Source organism: Mercenaria mercenaria, unplaced genomic scaffold, assembly GCF_021730395.1.
Source record: "Mercenaria mercenaria strain notata unplaced genomic scaffold, MADL_Memer_1 contig_739, whole genome shotgun sequence".
Classification (NCBI taxonomy): domain Eukaryota; kingdom Metazoa; phylum Mollusca; class Bivalvia; order Venerida; family Veneridae; genus Mercenaria; species Mercenaria mercenaria.
Window position 1 is genome coordinate 57,282 of NW_026463636.1, and position 19,693 is coordinate 76,974.

At 34.7% G+C, this 19,693-nt stretch overlaps 1 protein-coding gene across 1 annotated transcript; it reads right to left on the reverse strand.

Annotated features, from left to right (window-relative positions):
* Positions 1-877: 877 nt before the first annotated feature.
* Positions 878-18,849, reverse strand: LOC128554783 (tyrosine-protein phosphatase 10D-like; the record flags this gene model as incomplete). Its single annotated transcript, XM_053536091.1, has 12 exons — positions 878-1,897; positions 2,187-2,214; positions 2,709-2,843; positions 3,664-3,740; positions 8,424-8,538; positions 9,625-9,750; positions 10,908-11,084; positions 15,045-15,114; positions 15,283-15,381; positions 15,668-15,810; positions 16,959-17,087; positions 18,694-18,849. Coding segments are annotated over 12 exons (1,448 nt in total), but the record flags the coding sequence as incomplete, so codon positions are not given.
* Between the last annotated feature and the right edge of the window lie 844 nt (positions 18,850-19,693).

Sequence of the window (19,693 nt, forward strand, 5' to 3'; positions counted from 1 at the left end):
CTCAGTAAGTTCAATCATCCCATGAAGTTTTAAAATTATGGGTCAAGTGGTTCTCAAGTTATGGACTGGAAATTGTATGAAAGTTCTGATCCCTGTGACCTTGATGTTTGATCAAATGACCCCAAAATCAAACTACAGGTCATCTACTCTATATGTACAATCTTCTTATGACGTTTCAACATTCTGGGCCAAGTGGTTCTTAACTTAGATTGGATACAGTTTTCCATGTTCTGGCATCTTCTGCCTGGACTTTTGATCGCCTTACCCAATATTCAATAGGGTTCATCAACTCTCGTGTCCAGTAGCCTATGAAGTTTCAACATTCTGAGTGAAATGGTTGTCAAGTTATTGATCAGAAACGATTTTTCATGTTCAGGCCAATGTGACCTTGACCTTTGATTGCGTGATCCCCAAATCAACAGAGGTCATCTACTGTGTATGTCAAAGTAGGCTATGACGTTTAAATATTCTGTAATAAGTGGTTCTCAAGTTATTAATCCGAAACGGTTTCCATGTTCAGGCCTCTTTAATGGAGTGGTGACCCAAAAATAAAAGAGGTCATCTACTTTATAAGCCTTATCACTCTTTGAAGTTTGAAGGCTCATGATCAAATTCTTCTCCAGATATTGATCGGAAATGAAGTGTGATAGGCGGAGCGACGGACGGACGGACGGGTTGATGGACGGAAAGGGCACAAACAATGAGGGAAACATAAAAATACTTATGTAACAGGAGCATTATCACATATTACATAAAATGTTTCTCTATAAAAGATACTGTAATTCTTTAAAAAGATATTTCACCGACTACTCATGAATTCTCTAACCGTTCTATTGACAGAATTAATCAATTATAAGGAAAAGTTACGGACAAATAGAAAAATATATACTCTGATTTATAAGTAGATCCGATTGGAACAAAATAATTTATAAATTAACACATATGAGTACATACGACAGGTACAGAGACACATATTTACAATGCAATTGCTTTTTCAGGGACAGTATAAAGTTTTGATTGGGTTTATTATGGGACGTTCCTACTGTCCAACACACGCTCAACTATTCCATATATTCGCACGACCAATCGAGACCAGTCGCACGACCGGTCCCATGACTTGCTTTGACTTTGCTTGACAGATAGTCTTGGGTTATTGCGCGAAAAACCCCTAAACGTCATGCTGCCAGTCCGCAGACAAGTAGGGATAGGACCCATTATATGACTGCAAGGGTGACATCCCAGAAAGATACGCAGCTCCAGTGAGTGTGACTGGGGCATAATAGATCCAACTTCCTACACGGCAAGCAGTTACACTGTTATTACGCAGTACATTTAGAATGATAATATACATAAAATTTAGTTATCCTGTCATACACTTTTTTGATAAACGTTGTACACGACATTCATGAGGTGAAATTGACTGTTTTGTAATAACTTAAACAAAAAATAAGCTTGAATTGTTTGCGCATTGTATACAAACAAAGAAAAATATCAAACAGGGAATGCCACGCACCAAAAGCGCAGCCTCCTCAAAACGAACCCCCCAGCACGCAAACGCGCGCACCACAAGTCGAGTTAATAATTCGTCTATAAAAAGATGGATATATGCCATTGCAGTGTATTTGTTATGGACAGCAGCTAAATGTGCACCTTGGCAATATTTTTGTTTCCAAATATTAAAAAATTAAGACAATTGTAGTCTATTTATAAACATCTCTGAATAATATCATAAGTTGTTCTGTCCTCCCTTGTATTTTCGTCAAGTCTGGAATATTCATTCTCAGATTCTCTACCAGGCGCAGCGTTACTAAATGTTTCCAAGTCTACACTTCCCCCGGCACCTGCGACTCCTACCATGAACGATTCATTCACGTATGTTTGGCTTTTACGATCATATCTGAATTATACACATATATTAGTGCTCTAATTTACAAAGTAAAGCTAAGATATGTAAAATGAATTTTCTAAAATCTTAAAGTGTACGATCTTGTCTTCGCTCTATCTCTGACAACAGTATTTTATCTTTTATACTGTAATGCATTCATTTATTTGTATGTGTAACTATTTACCTAAAGCACTAATATTACTATGTATGTTAACATTGATATGTGACTAAACTTTCAAAACTTCCCAAATCCGTAATCAAATAGGAAGTATAAGCAAAATGTTGACTCTGAAATACTTACTTATTTGATGTGCTCATTTTTAGTCCATCTGAAATATAAATTAATTGTTTATATACATTATTTCTAATTATGCTCTTTCGCTTTGACGTTTAATATCTCAAATCACATATTATAAACGACAAAAGCTGTTGTATTTAAAAACAAAACAGCTTTCATGAAGTGTCACGGAATACATATTTCAACGCACTTTTTGTTCTGACACTATTAGTTACTCCCATTTGATGGTATAATGTTAGACACTAAATAAAGTTGTTCTGTCATTGGCAAGATATTTGTATAGGGTCAAAAAGGCTCACTTGACCTGTCTAAATACAAAGTACATGTGGTTAAGACAACCTCCTCATTTTTTTTCTTTTTGACCAGTACTACTAGGTATGATTCGGCGAGTGATAAAAGAAATTCATAAATAGCGTACATTACACATTGTCTTCATGTATTCTTTTTTATGCTTTGAGTCTTTTCGTATACATGTCCCCGAATCATCTAAACAGTCATATACTTCACTATCTGAAAAAACTATACCTTTATCGACTCTGTTTCGTCTGATTATTAACGTTGTATAACCCGCATAAACGAGTAGAAGAAGATTTGTAAATCCAAGTACAACGCCAATAATGATGGACTCCGTCGAACAGTTACGTCCATCGTCAGATTGTTCTGCAATTATTTGGCAAGGCATGAAATCAGGTCCCGTGTTCACAAAGCATTTTCAGTCTCAGCTGAGTTTGATAATGAAACCTTGTTTGCTATTTATATCTAAATACTATGTTTAAAACTAAGTTTGAAGTTAATGACTACTTCCAAGTGACTTTTCCGTATTGATGGTCAGTCTCAACTGGAATTTAACATTGCAGTTTTAGTAAAATTGATATCACAATTTCAAGCTCAAACTCAGCTGAGAACGAAAAATGTTTTGTGAACATGGGGCCAGCCCAGAATTATTCTCTAAAAGATCGCACGACGATAAAAAGAAAAAAGCAAATTTTAAGATAACAAGAAATTATTGCTACAGTTTTAGAAGCTAATCACAGATTATTTGTTGTAGACACACGATAATTAGATGATTTTACTTATTTTTCATTATTATTGAAAAGGCGTTTGTCACGGGGTACCGAAGGTACACTGTCTCAAGCTTTTTATAAACGGCCGCTAAGTACGAAATCCTCCTTGGTGTTATGGTCTAAATGGTGAGAAAGCTTTTATTCTCAATCAACCCGGGTTTATTTTCCGACAGATACTTGCTGTTTTCCTCTTGAATTAGACAGTTAAGAAACACAATCTTATGTTCGTATGTTCATAATATGTTCCTACTTCAATTTAAAAGAAAGATCATTTAAGCCGAAATTTGGCGTCTGTTCTCTTTAAAGAATACCATTAAACACTTTATTACTATGGTATTGTAAAAACGTTCATAGAAATGAATCATTGTGTTTGTATAAAATATTATTATAACTGTCTACATTAAATATGAAAATACCTTTAGCGGCTGTTACAAAAGGTCCATACACCTGACTCAAAAGACATCCACCGTTAGTGCATGATACAGCAACAAGTCTGTGATAAAACGATGTGTAGAATTAATTGGATATTTTAGATTCTCAGTTATAGGACAAGGGGTAGCTGGAGAATCAATTTTGATTTGGAACTTTCAGGCTTGTTGTCTTGTCAGCATGATGTCCCATTAAGAATCAGGTAATGTGAATTAATGGCACTGTCCAATTTGATAAGCTTTGAATCTGTTCTAATGGTGGTTTGAGAATTTTAGAACATGTTCAATGATTGTAAAACTTTAGTCAATGTTAAAGTTTGTGTCTCACAACAAGAATGACTGTGATAACCCAACAGTTGTTTTATTTTGAGAAGTGTTTTATTAAAAATCTTTATTGAAACTGTTTTACATAATGAAATTATGAATAAACAATGTAATCATTTTATACTGTAACTTGTGATAAAATATAATATACATTGTAAATGGCAATATTTCATAATACTATAATATGAATGCAACTTTGAATCACAAGACCTAAAGCTTGAAATTTATAATTCAGGGGCGTAGTTAGGCTAAAATGGAATTGTAGGCCACTGTCCAAGGAGGGTATGGCATGCTTCCACATAAATTTTTTCATATTATAGATGTAAAATGGTGCTTTTTGGTTTATATCTGGACTTTTATGTTTTTCATTTTCAAAATGAAGTGTAGACCCGGGGGAGCTATTGTACAATTTAGAAAGTACACCAGTGTCAAAGGCGTAGCTGGGCCATAATGGAAGTATGAGTCACTGTTCTATGGGGGATTGGGCGATGTTACCCCTGAAAAAATACATTCTAGGTAAGACATGATGTGTTTTGGTGAAGTTCATAATTCAGGGGCATTGCTAGGCTAAAATGGAAGTGTATGCCACTGTCCTATGAGTTCTGGGGCATGCTCCCCTTTAAAAATTGCACAAATTAGATGCAAAATGGTGTATTTTTGCAAAATTCATAATTCTTGGGTTTAGCTAGGCCAAAATGGAAGTGTAAGCCACTGTCCTATAGGGTTCGGGAAAAATTGGACATCATAGAGGCAAAGCGGTGCATTTTTTTGTGTGTGTAACTGGACCTTTAAACTTTTTCATAAAGTGTAGACCCAGGGGAACTACTGTACCTTATAGAAAGTACACCAGTGTTAAGTGCGTAGCAGGGCCGAAATGGAAGTGTCAGCCACTGTTCTAGGGTGTTTGGTTGGGGAGGGGGGCAGTCATGCTCCCCCGGAAAATTTTTACATTCTAAGTGCAAAATATGGTGCTATCTGACGAAATTCATAATTAATGGGCGTAGCTAGGCCAAAATTGAAGTGTAAGACACTGTCCTAGGAGGGTTTGGGAGCATGCTCCCTGTAGAATTTTTACACTATAGTTACAAAGTGGTGCATTTTTTGGTGTATATCATAACGTTAAAATTTTTCCTAATGAAGTGTTGGTCGGGGGCAACTACTGTACCTCAGAGAAAGTAAACCTGTGTCAGTGTAGCATGGCCAAAATGGAAATGTAAGCCATTGTTCTAGGGGTTAGGGGGCATGCTCCCCTGGAAAAATTTTACATTCTTAGTTAATTTCTAAATGTAAAATGGTGCATCTTGGCGCATTTTATAACCTTTCCGTTGTTTAAATCGTCAATACTGCAGACTAAAACCCTGGAAAGAGAATGCATGGCCAGTGTATAATAGTGATATAGTTTCGCACTGCCTCTTTTCAAAATTAGATATACTAATGTACACATATATATTTCCCCTTTTTTTTCTATAAAACTGCATGCACATTTAGTGAAAAAATAACATAAGTACTTTAATATTCAATTTATATTTTAACATTATGTACAATATTTAAAGGTCTTTTGAATTTACTAATACAGAATATTACTTTTTGTTGACTCTACCTGACAATAATTCATAATACCTATGCTCCGTACCTTTAGACATGCCTGTAAGGGGTTTTCTAAGGGTAGGAACCTCTGTTTTTTAGAGATTAATGATTACTTACATTTCAAATTTTGTTGAAAATGAAATAACAAATAAGACTTCATCAGTATTCACCTTAAACTTTAATGGTTTACAGATAACAATATTCACCCTATCTTTCAAAACGTAAATAACCGAGAAACACCAAATAAATCACCAAATAAGTCACGAGGATTAGAACTGGCAGAAAAAAAATATAAAGATTAAACAAAATAATGTTAAATATATTGTGAAAAAACTATTTTTAATGATAATTAACCCGTATGGTATTTATGTTTCCCACACATTTGGTAGCCGTTACGAGATACAAGGGACGGTTTCACAAACAGTTTCTTTTACTTAATGACGGTTAATGGATTATTAAACAATCAGTTCCTTGTCTATTATTATTATCTCTTCCTAAATAACAAATAAATAGGTGCATATTATTATGCCTATTAGCTCGACTATTCGAAGAATAAGTAGACCTATCCTACTCACCTCAGCGTCGGCGTCACACCTTGGTTAAGTTGTTCAAAACAGTCCCTATTTTGACAAAGTCTTTTGAGATAAAGCTTTGAAACTTTCAACATTTGTTTACCATCACTATATGTCCAGATATAGGCACGAGTACATAGCTCCATCAAGGACTTTGGCTGAATTATGGCCCCTTTTGACTTGAAATTCTTGATTAAGTTTTTCGTACCAGTTCATATTTTGTGTAACGTGTTTGACATATGGCTTTGAAACTTTTATCACCTGTTTATCATAGCAACCTCTATCTGTAGACAAGAGTACATAACTCTGATAAATATTCTTGCTGAATTTTGGCCCTTTTTTGACTTGGAAATTGGTTCAGTTTTTGTACAAGTCCATGTTTTGTCAAAATTATTTGACACGTGGCTCTGAAAGTTTGAACACTTATTTAAACATTGAACATTTGCTTATCATCATGATTTCCATCTGTACGCAAGAGTACATAAATCTGACAACTATTTTGGCTGTATTATGGCCCTTTTTGAACCTGGAAATCGGTTCAGTTTTTTTTCGGACAAGTCAGCATTTTGTCAAAACTATTTGACACGTGGCTTTGAAAGTTTGAACACTTATTTAATATCATCATGATTTCAATCTGTAGGCAAGAGTACATAACTCTGTCAACTATTTTGGCTGAGTTATGGCATTTTTTGGACTTGGAAATCAGTTTATTTGTTTTATAATAGTCCATATCTTGCCTAAACTGTTTGTCATATGGCTTTGAAACTTTGACCACTTGTTTACCATCATAGTCTACATAATTATGTAGGCAAGACTTCATAACTAGGACAAGGACTTTAGCCCAGTTTAGCCCTTTTTTGACATTAATCTGTTATCAACAGTTTATAATCAGCATGGAACAGTGTATTAATTTGGAGTTCCTTTGTTATTTAGCTTTTGAAAGAGAAGGTAAAAAATCAGGTGAACGCTGGTATCTGTAAACCATTTAGATCCAAGTTTTAACTGAACACTGGTTAATTCTTATTTGTTATTTCATTTTCAACAAAATCTATGTAAGTAACCCCGAATCTCTAAAAAAAAACTGGAGGTCCGTATCCCTAGAAAACCCAAAACAGGATTGTCTAGAGGTATGGATCCGTACCCTTAGACACTTCCTTTTTATGTGTTCTAATGTTAAATCAGTTTGTTAACTGTGCACACTTATAACAAAAATGACTTGTTTAAGTAATTACAGTTACATGTTTCCGTTTTTCGTAATTTCAGAGCTTAAGAATGATTGATTTAGTATCTGAGTTACACTTGAATCTATATAAAAAGTTTTAAGCTACAAGTACTTTTCTGTATGACTGTCTACTTCAAATGTTTTAGTTTACATGTTAAATATATTTTAATTCACAAGTTTTTGTTTCATTTTTTTAATGACTTTACTGATGCTTGAACAGAGTTGTTTCAAATTCATGAGCTATGCCATTTTATACTGTATGGTATCACAATGTTGTGGTTTTACATGTTTTACACATTCCTTCTTATCATTTCACACATTGTCCAGATTTGACCACTGTTGTAATTTATAGCCCCACTGCTGAGTTTAAATGTCCATTTTATTGACTAGGGGGGCTAATATTAATTACATGCATCATTTTAGCAATCTAGGAGAAATTCCCTCTCTAGCCTTGTCCTATAACTGTTCTAAAACGACCGGCAAATTACCTACATACATGTAGTGCAAAATCTATCTTTGGTTATTCTGCAATAAACCACTCGCGTGCAATGACTTCATCCGATCCAGGTGCGTAGCATGGTCGTAAAAAGTAGTTACCATTTTCTCTAACACTGTTGATACTAGTAGGTCGTGTTACAATCGAAATAATAAGTTCCCAAGTGTGATTTATCGTAGAATTACCCGGGTTTTTCGTTCTTATGTAAAACAATATATCATACTGATGGCCTACGGCATTCGTGATATATTCTTAAACATTAGAACTCAAAACACTGATTATTCTACGATAAACCACGTTTGGGAACTTATTATTTCTTAATTACCCTATCAATTATAAAGTTAACAAAGTATGTTAAATGGGTTTGTATTTCACATCGGAACATATAAAAATAACAATTTCCTGTCAACGAAACAACGTTTTATCAAGATAGTTATATGTTAACGGAAGGATGGCGCATGCGCATATTAATAAATTTATCAACGTGATTTAAATTACTAAACGATAGCATATCTTATCTTATCCTATCCGGAGAAACAAACTTTACTTGTAACTTGTGCCAGATTTAAGTGGTCCATTACAATACTGCTTTTGAGGAGTGTTGGAACATTCATCGCTACCAACAGTATATTCAACATTTGTTACAACCCGTTTACTTCTACCTGAAAGAGATCATTTAAGTATCTTAAATCAACTGATAGTTACTTTATTTCATCAAACCGCATACTTAAATGCATCTTTGAGATACGGATGATATGGCAGTATGTTGCATACAATTCAAGTTAATTTCGGCATTTCTTGTTTCTACTGCCACGATTTATGTTAGATTTTGTTATTTAGCTTGGTAGCATGTTATGCATGCTTCGAAAAGATCTTCTTATAGATTTCTGTTTCCAACTTTGATCACACTTGTCGTTACTTTGTATTCAATCAATTCACTTTGCTTATATTTAGGCCGAATGTTCTATTACCGAAACTGTATTGTAATTTGTGCAACGAGCATCGGCTTTGTCTGTCGTTTGATTTTTGTAATTTGCGATCATCTTTAGAAAGCATCTGTCCCAAGAGACAGTATAGTCCCCATACACTATGTATTAATATTCATATACTGAAGTTGGATTGTGTTTTGCAGCTTGTCTTGCAATTTATTGATAAAACATACGGGTACCTTCAAATATATGAAATATAGTACAGCTAGTACAGTACGTGAAATCAAGCTAAAACCAAATACATATTTAACATTCTAACACGACCATCAAATAACATACATACATGTAGAGCAAAACCTATCTCGGGTTATTCAGCAATAAACCACTAGAAATAATAGGTTTTCAAGTGAGATTATGGTAGAGTAACCCAAGTCTTTCGTTCTTATGCGAAACAATATAACAATAAGGTCTACGGCCTTCGTAATATATTCTTACGCATTTGAACTCAAATCACGGGTTATTCTACGATAAACCACGATTGGGAACTTATTAGTTCTGAAGTAATTAGCACAAATACCAAGATATTATTGAAAAAAAAACTGGGTCTACACATAAAATGTGTGTCTGTTGCGACTCTCCAGATTTCCTTTCAGAATACTCAGTATGTCCCTCCGCGTGTAACTACTACCTGGAAAAATTGTCATGCAATAGTCCATTTTATCCATTCAGGGGATTCAAACAATCTACGAGTGAGATTCGAAGCAAACGATCTAAACCACACAAGCACAGACAGATAAGATTGCTTTAAAATTTGCTTACCACATGTACATTGTGTTTGCAACTTATCCATCCATGCTGGATTGGTTACACGATATAACGTGTAACCCCTTTGTGATGCATCTTGCCAATTATCCATTGTGTTGAAGTCTGCAAGTGTCTTAATGCCTATTAACAGAATTGCGTGCATGTTAACTGCTTCAAATAACAATCCTCTTTTCAAGCAACGGCTTGTTCAGGACTGAACTGTTTTTTTTTTTGTTGTATTTTTAAAAAGAAAAACCTACTTTTACCAAATCAGAATGTTTTTCTTTGTTGCAGTAAGAATATACGATAATCAAACAATAATTTAATTATAGTTTTTGGTTGCGGGTTTATTCCGCTACCAAAGTTACAAGTGTATTTCTGACAATCATATTGCATCTTTATTTAATTCTGAATCACATCCAAAGGACGTTCATGTGCTACACAAAATAGTCCCATTCATGAACAATTCTGGTGAATTATCAATGAACAAGCATTCTTATTCAACCTGTATCAACTCACACTGACCATTTCGATTATATAAGATCTATCAATGATAATGTATTCCAGCCCATGATTAGATCAAAAGCTAGGTCAGGCAGAGTTCATCTTAGATATGAGGCACATTAAGTTTGTATTTGTTTCTCATTCATGTATATTCATAGACTGGCATTTAAACAGAAAATAAATCTACAAAAAAAAAACGCAACCACCAGACAATTCAAGGCTTTGATTATTTTATAATGATTTAAAGAGACAAGCCTCCAGATGAATATGAAACTTTCAATTTTTATCATTAGCGACAGATAAAATATATCGAAAATAATGAACTTTTTATGTTTAAGTAGATATCATAACGTGTATCATGAATTACAATATGAAAATGCTTCATTCCTTTTATTTTGCATCAAATTTCAGTAGCGTGACTAGCACTTTATAAATCAAACGATTTTTTTTTCGTAGATAAAAAGCACAAAATCATATTTAATATTCTATTTATTGCAACTACTAAGTATTGAAAATTTCGACAAAGATGACATTTATCTGGAGACGTGCAGCTAAAACTATTTTAATTTCATTAAAGCGCTTTTGAATTAGAATGCAATGTATGCATTTATGCAACTAAAATAGGAATTATATATTATAAACATTTTCTTACTGTTTGATACATAGACTTAAAACCTGTTGAGTATCGAATATCAACGCCTTTGTTACATAGCTTAACCAGGCATTCAGGTTTTTTTAAACTGTATGTAAATGCAGTGCCTTCAACCGGTTAAAACCGACAAAGGATGTCGTACCTTCGAAGTTGCAGTCCTTCGCACATGCAATAAGCCCGGATGCTTGTATTTGCCCGTTTGTTGACTCCTCGAAAAAGTCTTCCACTAATGTAACAGTGAACTGTCTATCTTCAACATTTTTCATTTGATGCAAAGATATTATATCGACTTGCAACGTGTCTTCTATATTAACTGGGACTAAGAAATAAAGAATAATGTTTCGTTAAAGGTATAATAGATCCAAATATCATTTTATGTGTATTAGCAGTACACTTTACTAAGCTTAAGGTTTAAAATAGAACGCACTGTATACAAAGGCATGTATAGGTAAACGTAGTATAAGTGTGTACTACTACTAAAACACTGGCTACTTTTTTAACAATCAACTGTTACTGCATGACATTCAATTATGAATGTAGCTTTACATGAAAACATAATTCATATATTAAATAAATTTAAATACAGTTGATGAGGACCTTATACATTTGAGACAAAATGTTTTAATGAGTCTAAACTGTTTACGACATTAAAGAAACCTCCTCTACGGTGGTCAATACTGTCAGTGCATATTTACCTAAACAGATGTCATGGTGTATGACCAAACCTATATTTTGCGGCTGAAACTTACGGTACCTTCACTTTTTCGGATAAGCACAACATTTATTCTGATGAAAACAAAGCATATTCATGAACACCAACATGGTTTTTGAAGAAATGTCTCGATGAGCTCTTGCCGTTGATAACAAACATCATAAATACATCAATGGAATTAGGTTATATACCAAAAGAGTTTAAAAGTGCTAGGATAAGACTCCTGCTTAAGAAACCAGGCCTTGAACCAAACATTCACAAAAACTACAGGCCTGTGTCTAACCTCACTTTCATTTAAAAAATCTTACAAAATGTAGTAGATGCGCGTCTTGAGCGGCACTTGAGCGAAAAATATGCTACATGAGGGACTGCAGTCTGCTTACAGAAAGTTTCATTCAACTGAGTCGGCTTTGATAAAGGTACAGAATGACATCCTCACATCTCTCGACCAAAATCCAGTAACAGTCCTCGTGCTACTCGATCTGTCTGCAGCTTTCGACACGAGTGACTACCAAACACTGTTACACCGACTCAAACATCATTTTGGAGTCACAGACAAAGCACTTGCATGGATGTCATCATATCTTAGTGACCGCTATCAAACTGTGTACGTTGAAGGTGAGTTGTCGACGCCTATGTTGGTAAAATACAGTGTGCCCCAGGGATCAATGCTTGGTCCAAAGAACTATATCATGTACACTAAACCCGTGGTGCCATATGCAGACGACATGGACTTCTTCACCATTTCTACGCCTATGACTCTCAATTATACCTATCCTTTAATCCGATAGAGGCTGTGGCAAAAATGTGTTAGAAATCTTGGAGCAGTACTGTACAACAATATGGATATGGAACAACAAGTCAACTCTGTGTGCCGAGCTGGATATGCACAACTTCACAGAATAGGTCACATCAGACGGTATCTTACCAGTGATGCCACAAAGACCCTTATCAACAGCCTGGTTACTTCACAGTTAGACTACTGTAATGCCTTGTTAAGTAGTATTCCAAACAGCTCACTTAACAAATTGCAACATGTCCAGAACACGGCAGTTCGCGTCATCACCAAGACGCCCCGTCGCAATCATATAACACCGGTTCTGAAGGAACTTTATTGGTTGCCAGTAAAATACAGTACAAGGTTCTGACCCACACCTTTAAGGCTTTACACAGTCAGTCCCCTGTCTATATTAGGGATATGATAGAAGTGTATAAACCGGTCAGAAACCTAAGATACCAAGACAGGCTGTCACTGGTTATGCCAAAAACTAAAACCATGATGTATGGCAATCGCAGCTTTTCGTGCACTGCTCCAAAGCTTTGGAACTCCCTTCCCGTAAAGATCAGGGAAGCCGACACGCTAGCTGCTTTCATAAGCCTGCTAAAAACCCACTTCTTTGTACAATATTTTGTTAACTGACCAATACATTGATGTTTTTTCTTCTTCTACATAAAACTGCGTAGAACAGTATTTTATCCTAGGGTAACTTAAATATTTGAAATATGTGTGTATGTTTATCTTGTTTAATCTATACGTTTTACATTTATGAATTTTGTTACTGTGGAATGCATTAGTTTTGTATGCGTATTTGTGAGTATTTTTGCAATTTTTCTGTGAAGCACTTTTGAACGTGTACATGTGCATGAAAAGAGTGCTATATAAATGTGGTATAATAATATAATAATAAAGATAATAATAATGAAACTGCAAATGATATCATCCAAAACAATCACTTCAAACACGTAATTTGATTTAACAATTACTATTACGGAACATATGGAACTACCAGGAGTAAACCTGTATGAGGAAAATATGAATATAGTCCGCAACTTTCGAGAATAAAGCCTGACAATGGGAGTACTGCTATGCACATGTTGAAAACACCAGTGTATAATAACATTTCTGTAACGTTCGTGTTGATTTCCACGCCTTTTCTGCAATTATATGTACACTTTTAGATATCTTACAAAGGAAAAACGGTACGTTTGTTTTTGTTTATAGTGTAGTAAAGACAGTTGTTCCTTATTATCAGGCACCTACAATTTAATGATGAACACTAATATCTTGAAAACATTTATGTAACACACGCATCACCATATACGTTCCTTTTGATGCTCCATATGTGATATGTGGTATCAAAACTAGTTTTAGGAAATAAGCGGACCTAAAATGTAGAATCCCATTGCGGCATTGAGCCTTGCATTATCATTTGTTACACCAAGGCAAATACAATGTAGGTGCCACTAGCCAGGAAATGCACGTGTCTTAACTTAACTTTGAAAACGATAAATTTTGCAATTTGTAACAGTGTTTCCCAGCGTTTACGTAGACAGTAAGCTGATACTAAATATCATTTTATTCAACAGCAGAAGAAATTCAAAATACAGGGAATCACGTATAAACAAAACATTTTAGCACACAAACCATCCTTGTCCGAGATAACAGAGGAAGAAAAACGTTTTATATGCAATATTTAATACGAATCTTTAAAACATTCTGTGCCTGTTACATTTACACAACATCAAGATGTTCCTAAGATTATTCAAATTATAAAATAAAGGTTAATGTAAGCATAAACGCATGATAACTGAGGTCTTACCTTGTTTATCAAAAACATGATATAGTGAAAGTGAGATGCTTAGACGTAAAAGTGAGATAAAAAAGCGAGTGTTCATCCGCTAAATATAGATTTGATCATACATCGTAATTGCGTTCTATGTAACGTCAACCTGTATTATTTCAAAGGGTAAAGGAAAACAATTGAACCTTACACACCATGCTTGTGTTTAGTATAGCTTACATGTTACTTTATGTACTATAACCTTTCCCTAAATTTCAATGACTTATACCAAAATGCTAACGACACATTTTTATAAAGAGTAGTACGTTATTCAGTTACAGAATGGAAATTGCGTTTTAATAATTTTGCTTTTACTGACAATGTCAAAAATATTCAAAATCTTCAAAGAAGCTACATAACATTTAAATTATTTTGCTTTAAAATATACCTTTTCAAAATCAACTGTGCATTACATAATGCGGTAACAATAACAATATCATTTTGTACCTGTATCTTGATCACAATGTTAGTATTGTATAACAGTAAATGAGCACAGGACTTTGAGGTTTTGAAATTTACCTTATGGGCAGAATAAAGACGGATTTTTTCGTAAGAAAGCTCATGGGCAACTTATGTGTAGATTTAAAAAATGATAATATGGAACAACATCATTCCACATTATCCTTGGCGTATGTCACCTACTGTTTCATTAAAATAAGATATGATACTGCAAAACTTTGTTAGCTAACGTAACAAAGTTTAACATATTTAATAATATTTAATGAATGACTGTGGTATGATCAAATTAAATTTCTAAATATTTTTATTAACACTAACAAATAGAGCGTGAAAACCCCATCGCGTACCTTACCCTGGTTTCCGTGTGAGGGTAAAGAACATATTAATTAATATGAAAATGCTTTTTGAAAGAAAACAAACATTGTCAAAGTTAAATGTAAAGACATACACAAATCCTAACTTAAAATTTGGTAAATCTATAACAAACCTCCAGCTGGGGCTTGCTTCACTACAGTGGAAACTTCACCCTTCATATCCAGACTGTTTGTAGCATACACCTGCAAAAACCTTACAAACATTTATTCATATCATCACTGTGCTAGGAACTAATTACTGAGAACGAGATTAACGATATAAAGTTGAGGTCAAAACTGATTTTAGTTTCTTGATATCAGATTTAAGACAATACAGTATAAAATGTGAATACGTCCATGAAATAAACAAACCTTAAATGTGTATGTTTCTTCAGGTACTACGTTCACAACTACTGTATAGTCATGATTTTCATCATTTTCATGTGACAAACTCTGTGTCGTTGCATTCCTCTGAAAACATATTGTATTTGTTTTCTTGTGATTTACATACAAAAGTCATACTTAAAGGAAAACTGCATCTTTTAATGATGTTAAAAAGTTTAAAACAGTAATAATGGAACTCAATCGTTTGTGTCCATATGAAATTTATTGTACATGCGTTACACACTAATCACCTAAGTTTGGTAATCAAGACAGGTATATTTCAAATGACAGAGGAAAGCTCTTGGCAGAAAATTGTATATTATTTTAGGCAGATTATTTCAGATTAAAAACAAATCAACTAAAGGCTACATACATCAGATGTACTGATATCTAAACCGTATTCTTTAATAATACTATTCCAAAATAGAACTGCAGGTGCTCTCCAGGAAATCTGCATCCATGTATATACGCCTCGTGGTGCTTCTGTTATCTTTAAGTCAGAAACTTTCCCTGGTGCTGAAAGAGGTATGACAAACGACAGAATTAGTTTATTTCATTTTAATATGATTGCTTGAAAATATTTTCATATTATAGCATACACGTTACAAACCCTTTTTCTCAATAGTATAATCAGTGAACGCTTGCTTTGCTCACTTTTGTTCTCACTAAAACACAAATAATGACAAATGTAAAGTAGCAAAACATATACTTTGCCACATACACAACATCTTAATTCTAATTCAACAGATACAGATCTAAGCGTCTAAAAAACGTCGCTTTGTCCTATACATTAAACAGAACAATCTAAAAATAAGCAGGTTTCCATTTTTTGAAAAAACAAGAGCTGTCTCCATAGGATGACACATGCCCCCGATGGCACTTTGAATGAATAGTTATGGCCGATGTTAGAGTTTAGGACCTTTGACCTACGGACCTGGGTCTTGCGCGCGACACGTTGTCTTACTGTGCCACACATTCATGCGTAGTTATTTTAAAATCCATGCATGAATGACAAAGATATGGACCGGACACGCCCATCATTGCACTATCATGAAATATGACCTTTAACGTCTAAGTGTGACCTTGACCTTTGAGCTACGGACCTGCGTCTTGCGCGCGACACGTCGTCTTACTGTGGTACACATTCATGCCCAATAATTTTAAAAATCCATGCATGAATGACAAAGATATGGACCGGACACACCCATCAATGCACTATCATGAAATATGACCTTTAACGTCTAAGTGTGACCTTGACCTTTGAGCTACAGACCTGGGTCTTGCACGCGACATGTCGTCTTACTGTGCCACACATTTATGCGTAGTTACTTGAAAATCCATCCATGGATGACAAAGATATGGACCGGACACGTCCATCAATGCACTATCATGAAAAATGACCTTTAACGTCTAAGTGTGACCTTGACCTTTGAGCTACGGACCTGGGTCTTGCGTGCGACATGTCGTATTACTGTGGTACACATTCATGCCAAGTTATTTGAAAATCCATCAAAGATATGGACCGGACACGAAAATTGCGGACAGACCGACAGACGGACAGACGGTTCAAAAAAATATGCCTCCCTTCGGGGGCATAAAAAACAAATATGATCAGCCACGAAATAAGCTTTATCAACATTGTCTGACTTAAACAAAGTAAATACCTGTTGGACGAGTTCTGAAATGTACTCGGTTAGATGTTTTAGCGCCAACATTTGTAACGGCTGTCACAGTTACATTGTAGCTCCAATATTCTTCTAGACCTTCTGCCAGGTAATATCTTATGTCAAAACCTTAAGACAAAATATAACACCGTCTAATGGATTCTTGCAAACATATAAGCCTTTACTACAGGTGGTTATTCAAATATAAAGGGTCATAATTCCTAAACTTTAAGCAATCGAAAAAAATGTTATTGTAAGAAGGTCCTGACCCAGATGAACATATAATGACAAGTTAATTTTAGAAAACAAATACAGTCCTGGAATTTGATCCAAGAACAGTCTTTACTGTAAAAAGGCGTTATAAAGACATGAAATTCAATAGCATTTATTCATTTTACAGAAAACCAATGCTGGAAAAGTTTGTAGTTAATGTCACAGCTACTGTAAGAAAATAATTATAGGTATAAATCATTTATTGACATTATAATGACCTTAAGTTTGCCTAAACGAAGTGTAGCGTAGCTCATTAGCATTATAACCAACTTATAGGAACCTTCAACATACACACACGCACGCACGCACGCACGCACAAACGCACACACACACTTGTTTCATTTTACTGACAGACTGACAGGTTTAAATATCTGTCTCAAGTGAACTTAACAGGCTTTCTTTAGTTTCGTGGATAGTGTTTCCCGTTTTACTGGCAGTATTATTTACACTCAAGTTCGTTCTGCGAGTGTACATATATCATTGGAGATATAAGATCATTATGAATAGATTCAATGTTTAAACAAAACGGTAGTCGATGCCGTTCTTCAATGTTTTGATGAAATGGATTATTCAACTTTATCGCAACAGTTAATTCTAATGAACGTGAAAGTGAGAGAAATGGAAAATTTGGATATAAATAACAACAACAAAAAACCAAATGACTGAAGTGCATTTCTCCAAATTGTGGAGATAATACAAAGATGCAAAAGTTAAAACTAACTTGAACTTGAAAAGTACAATTTGCATTACCAAGGAGAAGAAACACACAATTCTTTATTTATTATTATATTATTTCGCTAAACTTGGTCCTTTCATTACATACAAACATGATTTGATATGTGCAGTCCCCATATCTTGGCAGTTGCTACCTTATATCAAAAGTTAAAATGTGGACATAAAAAACATGCACGGAAGCTTGAACAATGCTTAACAAACAGAAAATATAAGATAAAAATGCAACACAAGGCGAAATGTTATCAATTTGAACTTCCAGAGGGTGGAAAACTGACATCTTGCTAAAAATTAGTGGACCACCTAATGCGCAGCCTAACAATTTACAATTCTGAAATATTTATTGATCTTTTATTTTTATTTGGTTTTGTTGTCACCAGCAACAAAATGAAAAAAGTGGACAACCACAGCTCGCCAAACACGGCATAAACGAAGTGGAATTGAAAGCTACCGCCCGTGCTATCTATCCCTTGATTGAGCAGAACTCAACATTTTAATGTAATATGACGATTTTCTAGCTTTTGTGGCGGTGGAAGACCCCTGGTGTCCTACGAGAAATATTTTATAATGATAGAACTACCGCCCTCCGTAAGACAGCTGGATGGCTTCTTTACATTAAGGAATCATACAACCCATGCAAGTTGTCAAACCTTTAGCGAAGGATAAGTGATTTAAAGTCTTCAAAGTCCTTATTCAGGGAGGCCCCCAAGAGTATGTAAATACATAAAACCTGTTACTGTGAATTCCTTGGACGTTGCAGGAGAGTCAGCCATCAACATTACTGTGAAGTTCGTCTTTCCAGGTTTTGGTCCATTTATTTTCCAAGATATTGCACATGATGTTGTTCCTATCTCGCTCACTGTTATACCATACGGTACCTGCGGAGCTGTAAAATAGATATAATTAAAAGTGTCCTCATGTGCCAGTGGACCTTAAATAAGACAAATATTATGAAGGTATTTCCAAATTGATAACAAACTTTAATAACGTTAACGTATATTACACCTGTTACATGAGGTAACGTTTACGCGCAATTGTTTCCTTTTCAAGATCTTCCACAATTAAACAAACGTATCCTCTAGAGTTTACAACACATTCTATGTGCTTACAATTATGTACCAGTTTCGAGAAAGATATCATTAAAAAGGTTAAGTTAGATACACAGATGATAGTGTGTTCAAAACTCGACAATGTCCTAGAAACATCCATTTCAGACGAACGGATATATTTATAAAATGTCCGCTTAACACTGGGGCTGAAAGAAACAAAAAGAAAAAAGAAACAAACATAAAACAGGAACAGAGTCACGGCTAATGCGTTCAAAGGAAGGCAGCAACCCACACAAAAATTAGTTTTTGGCATTGACATATAATTGTATGATTGCTTATTCCCAAGCTGTTACTTCATTGTCAATGAAAAGCATGAACATGAATATATTTCGAAGTTTATTACCATTTACTTAACCTGTTTTAAAGTCATTGTTCTACCCTATTATTTGTACCTTTTAAGCTTATTGATTTTTCGATAATTTGTTGATTTGATTTCTGGGTAAACAAAATTCAATTGATATGGTGATCGCCGCATACGCGAACGGATATCGAACATTCTGGATATCCTCTGTGAAGTACTGCCTTCCACCCTTCTGTATACATAAAATACTACTCTTCACAGTGTTTACTGTATATCCAGGACCATCGACATCCACACCAAACTAAATTCAAACTAACAAA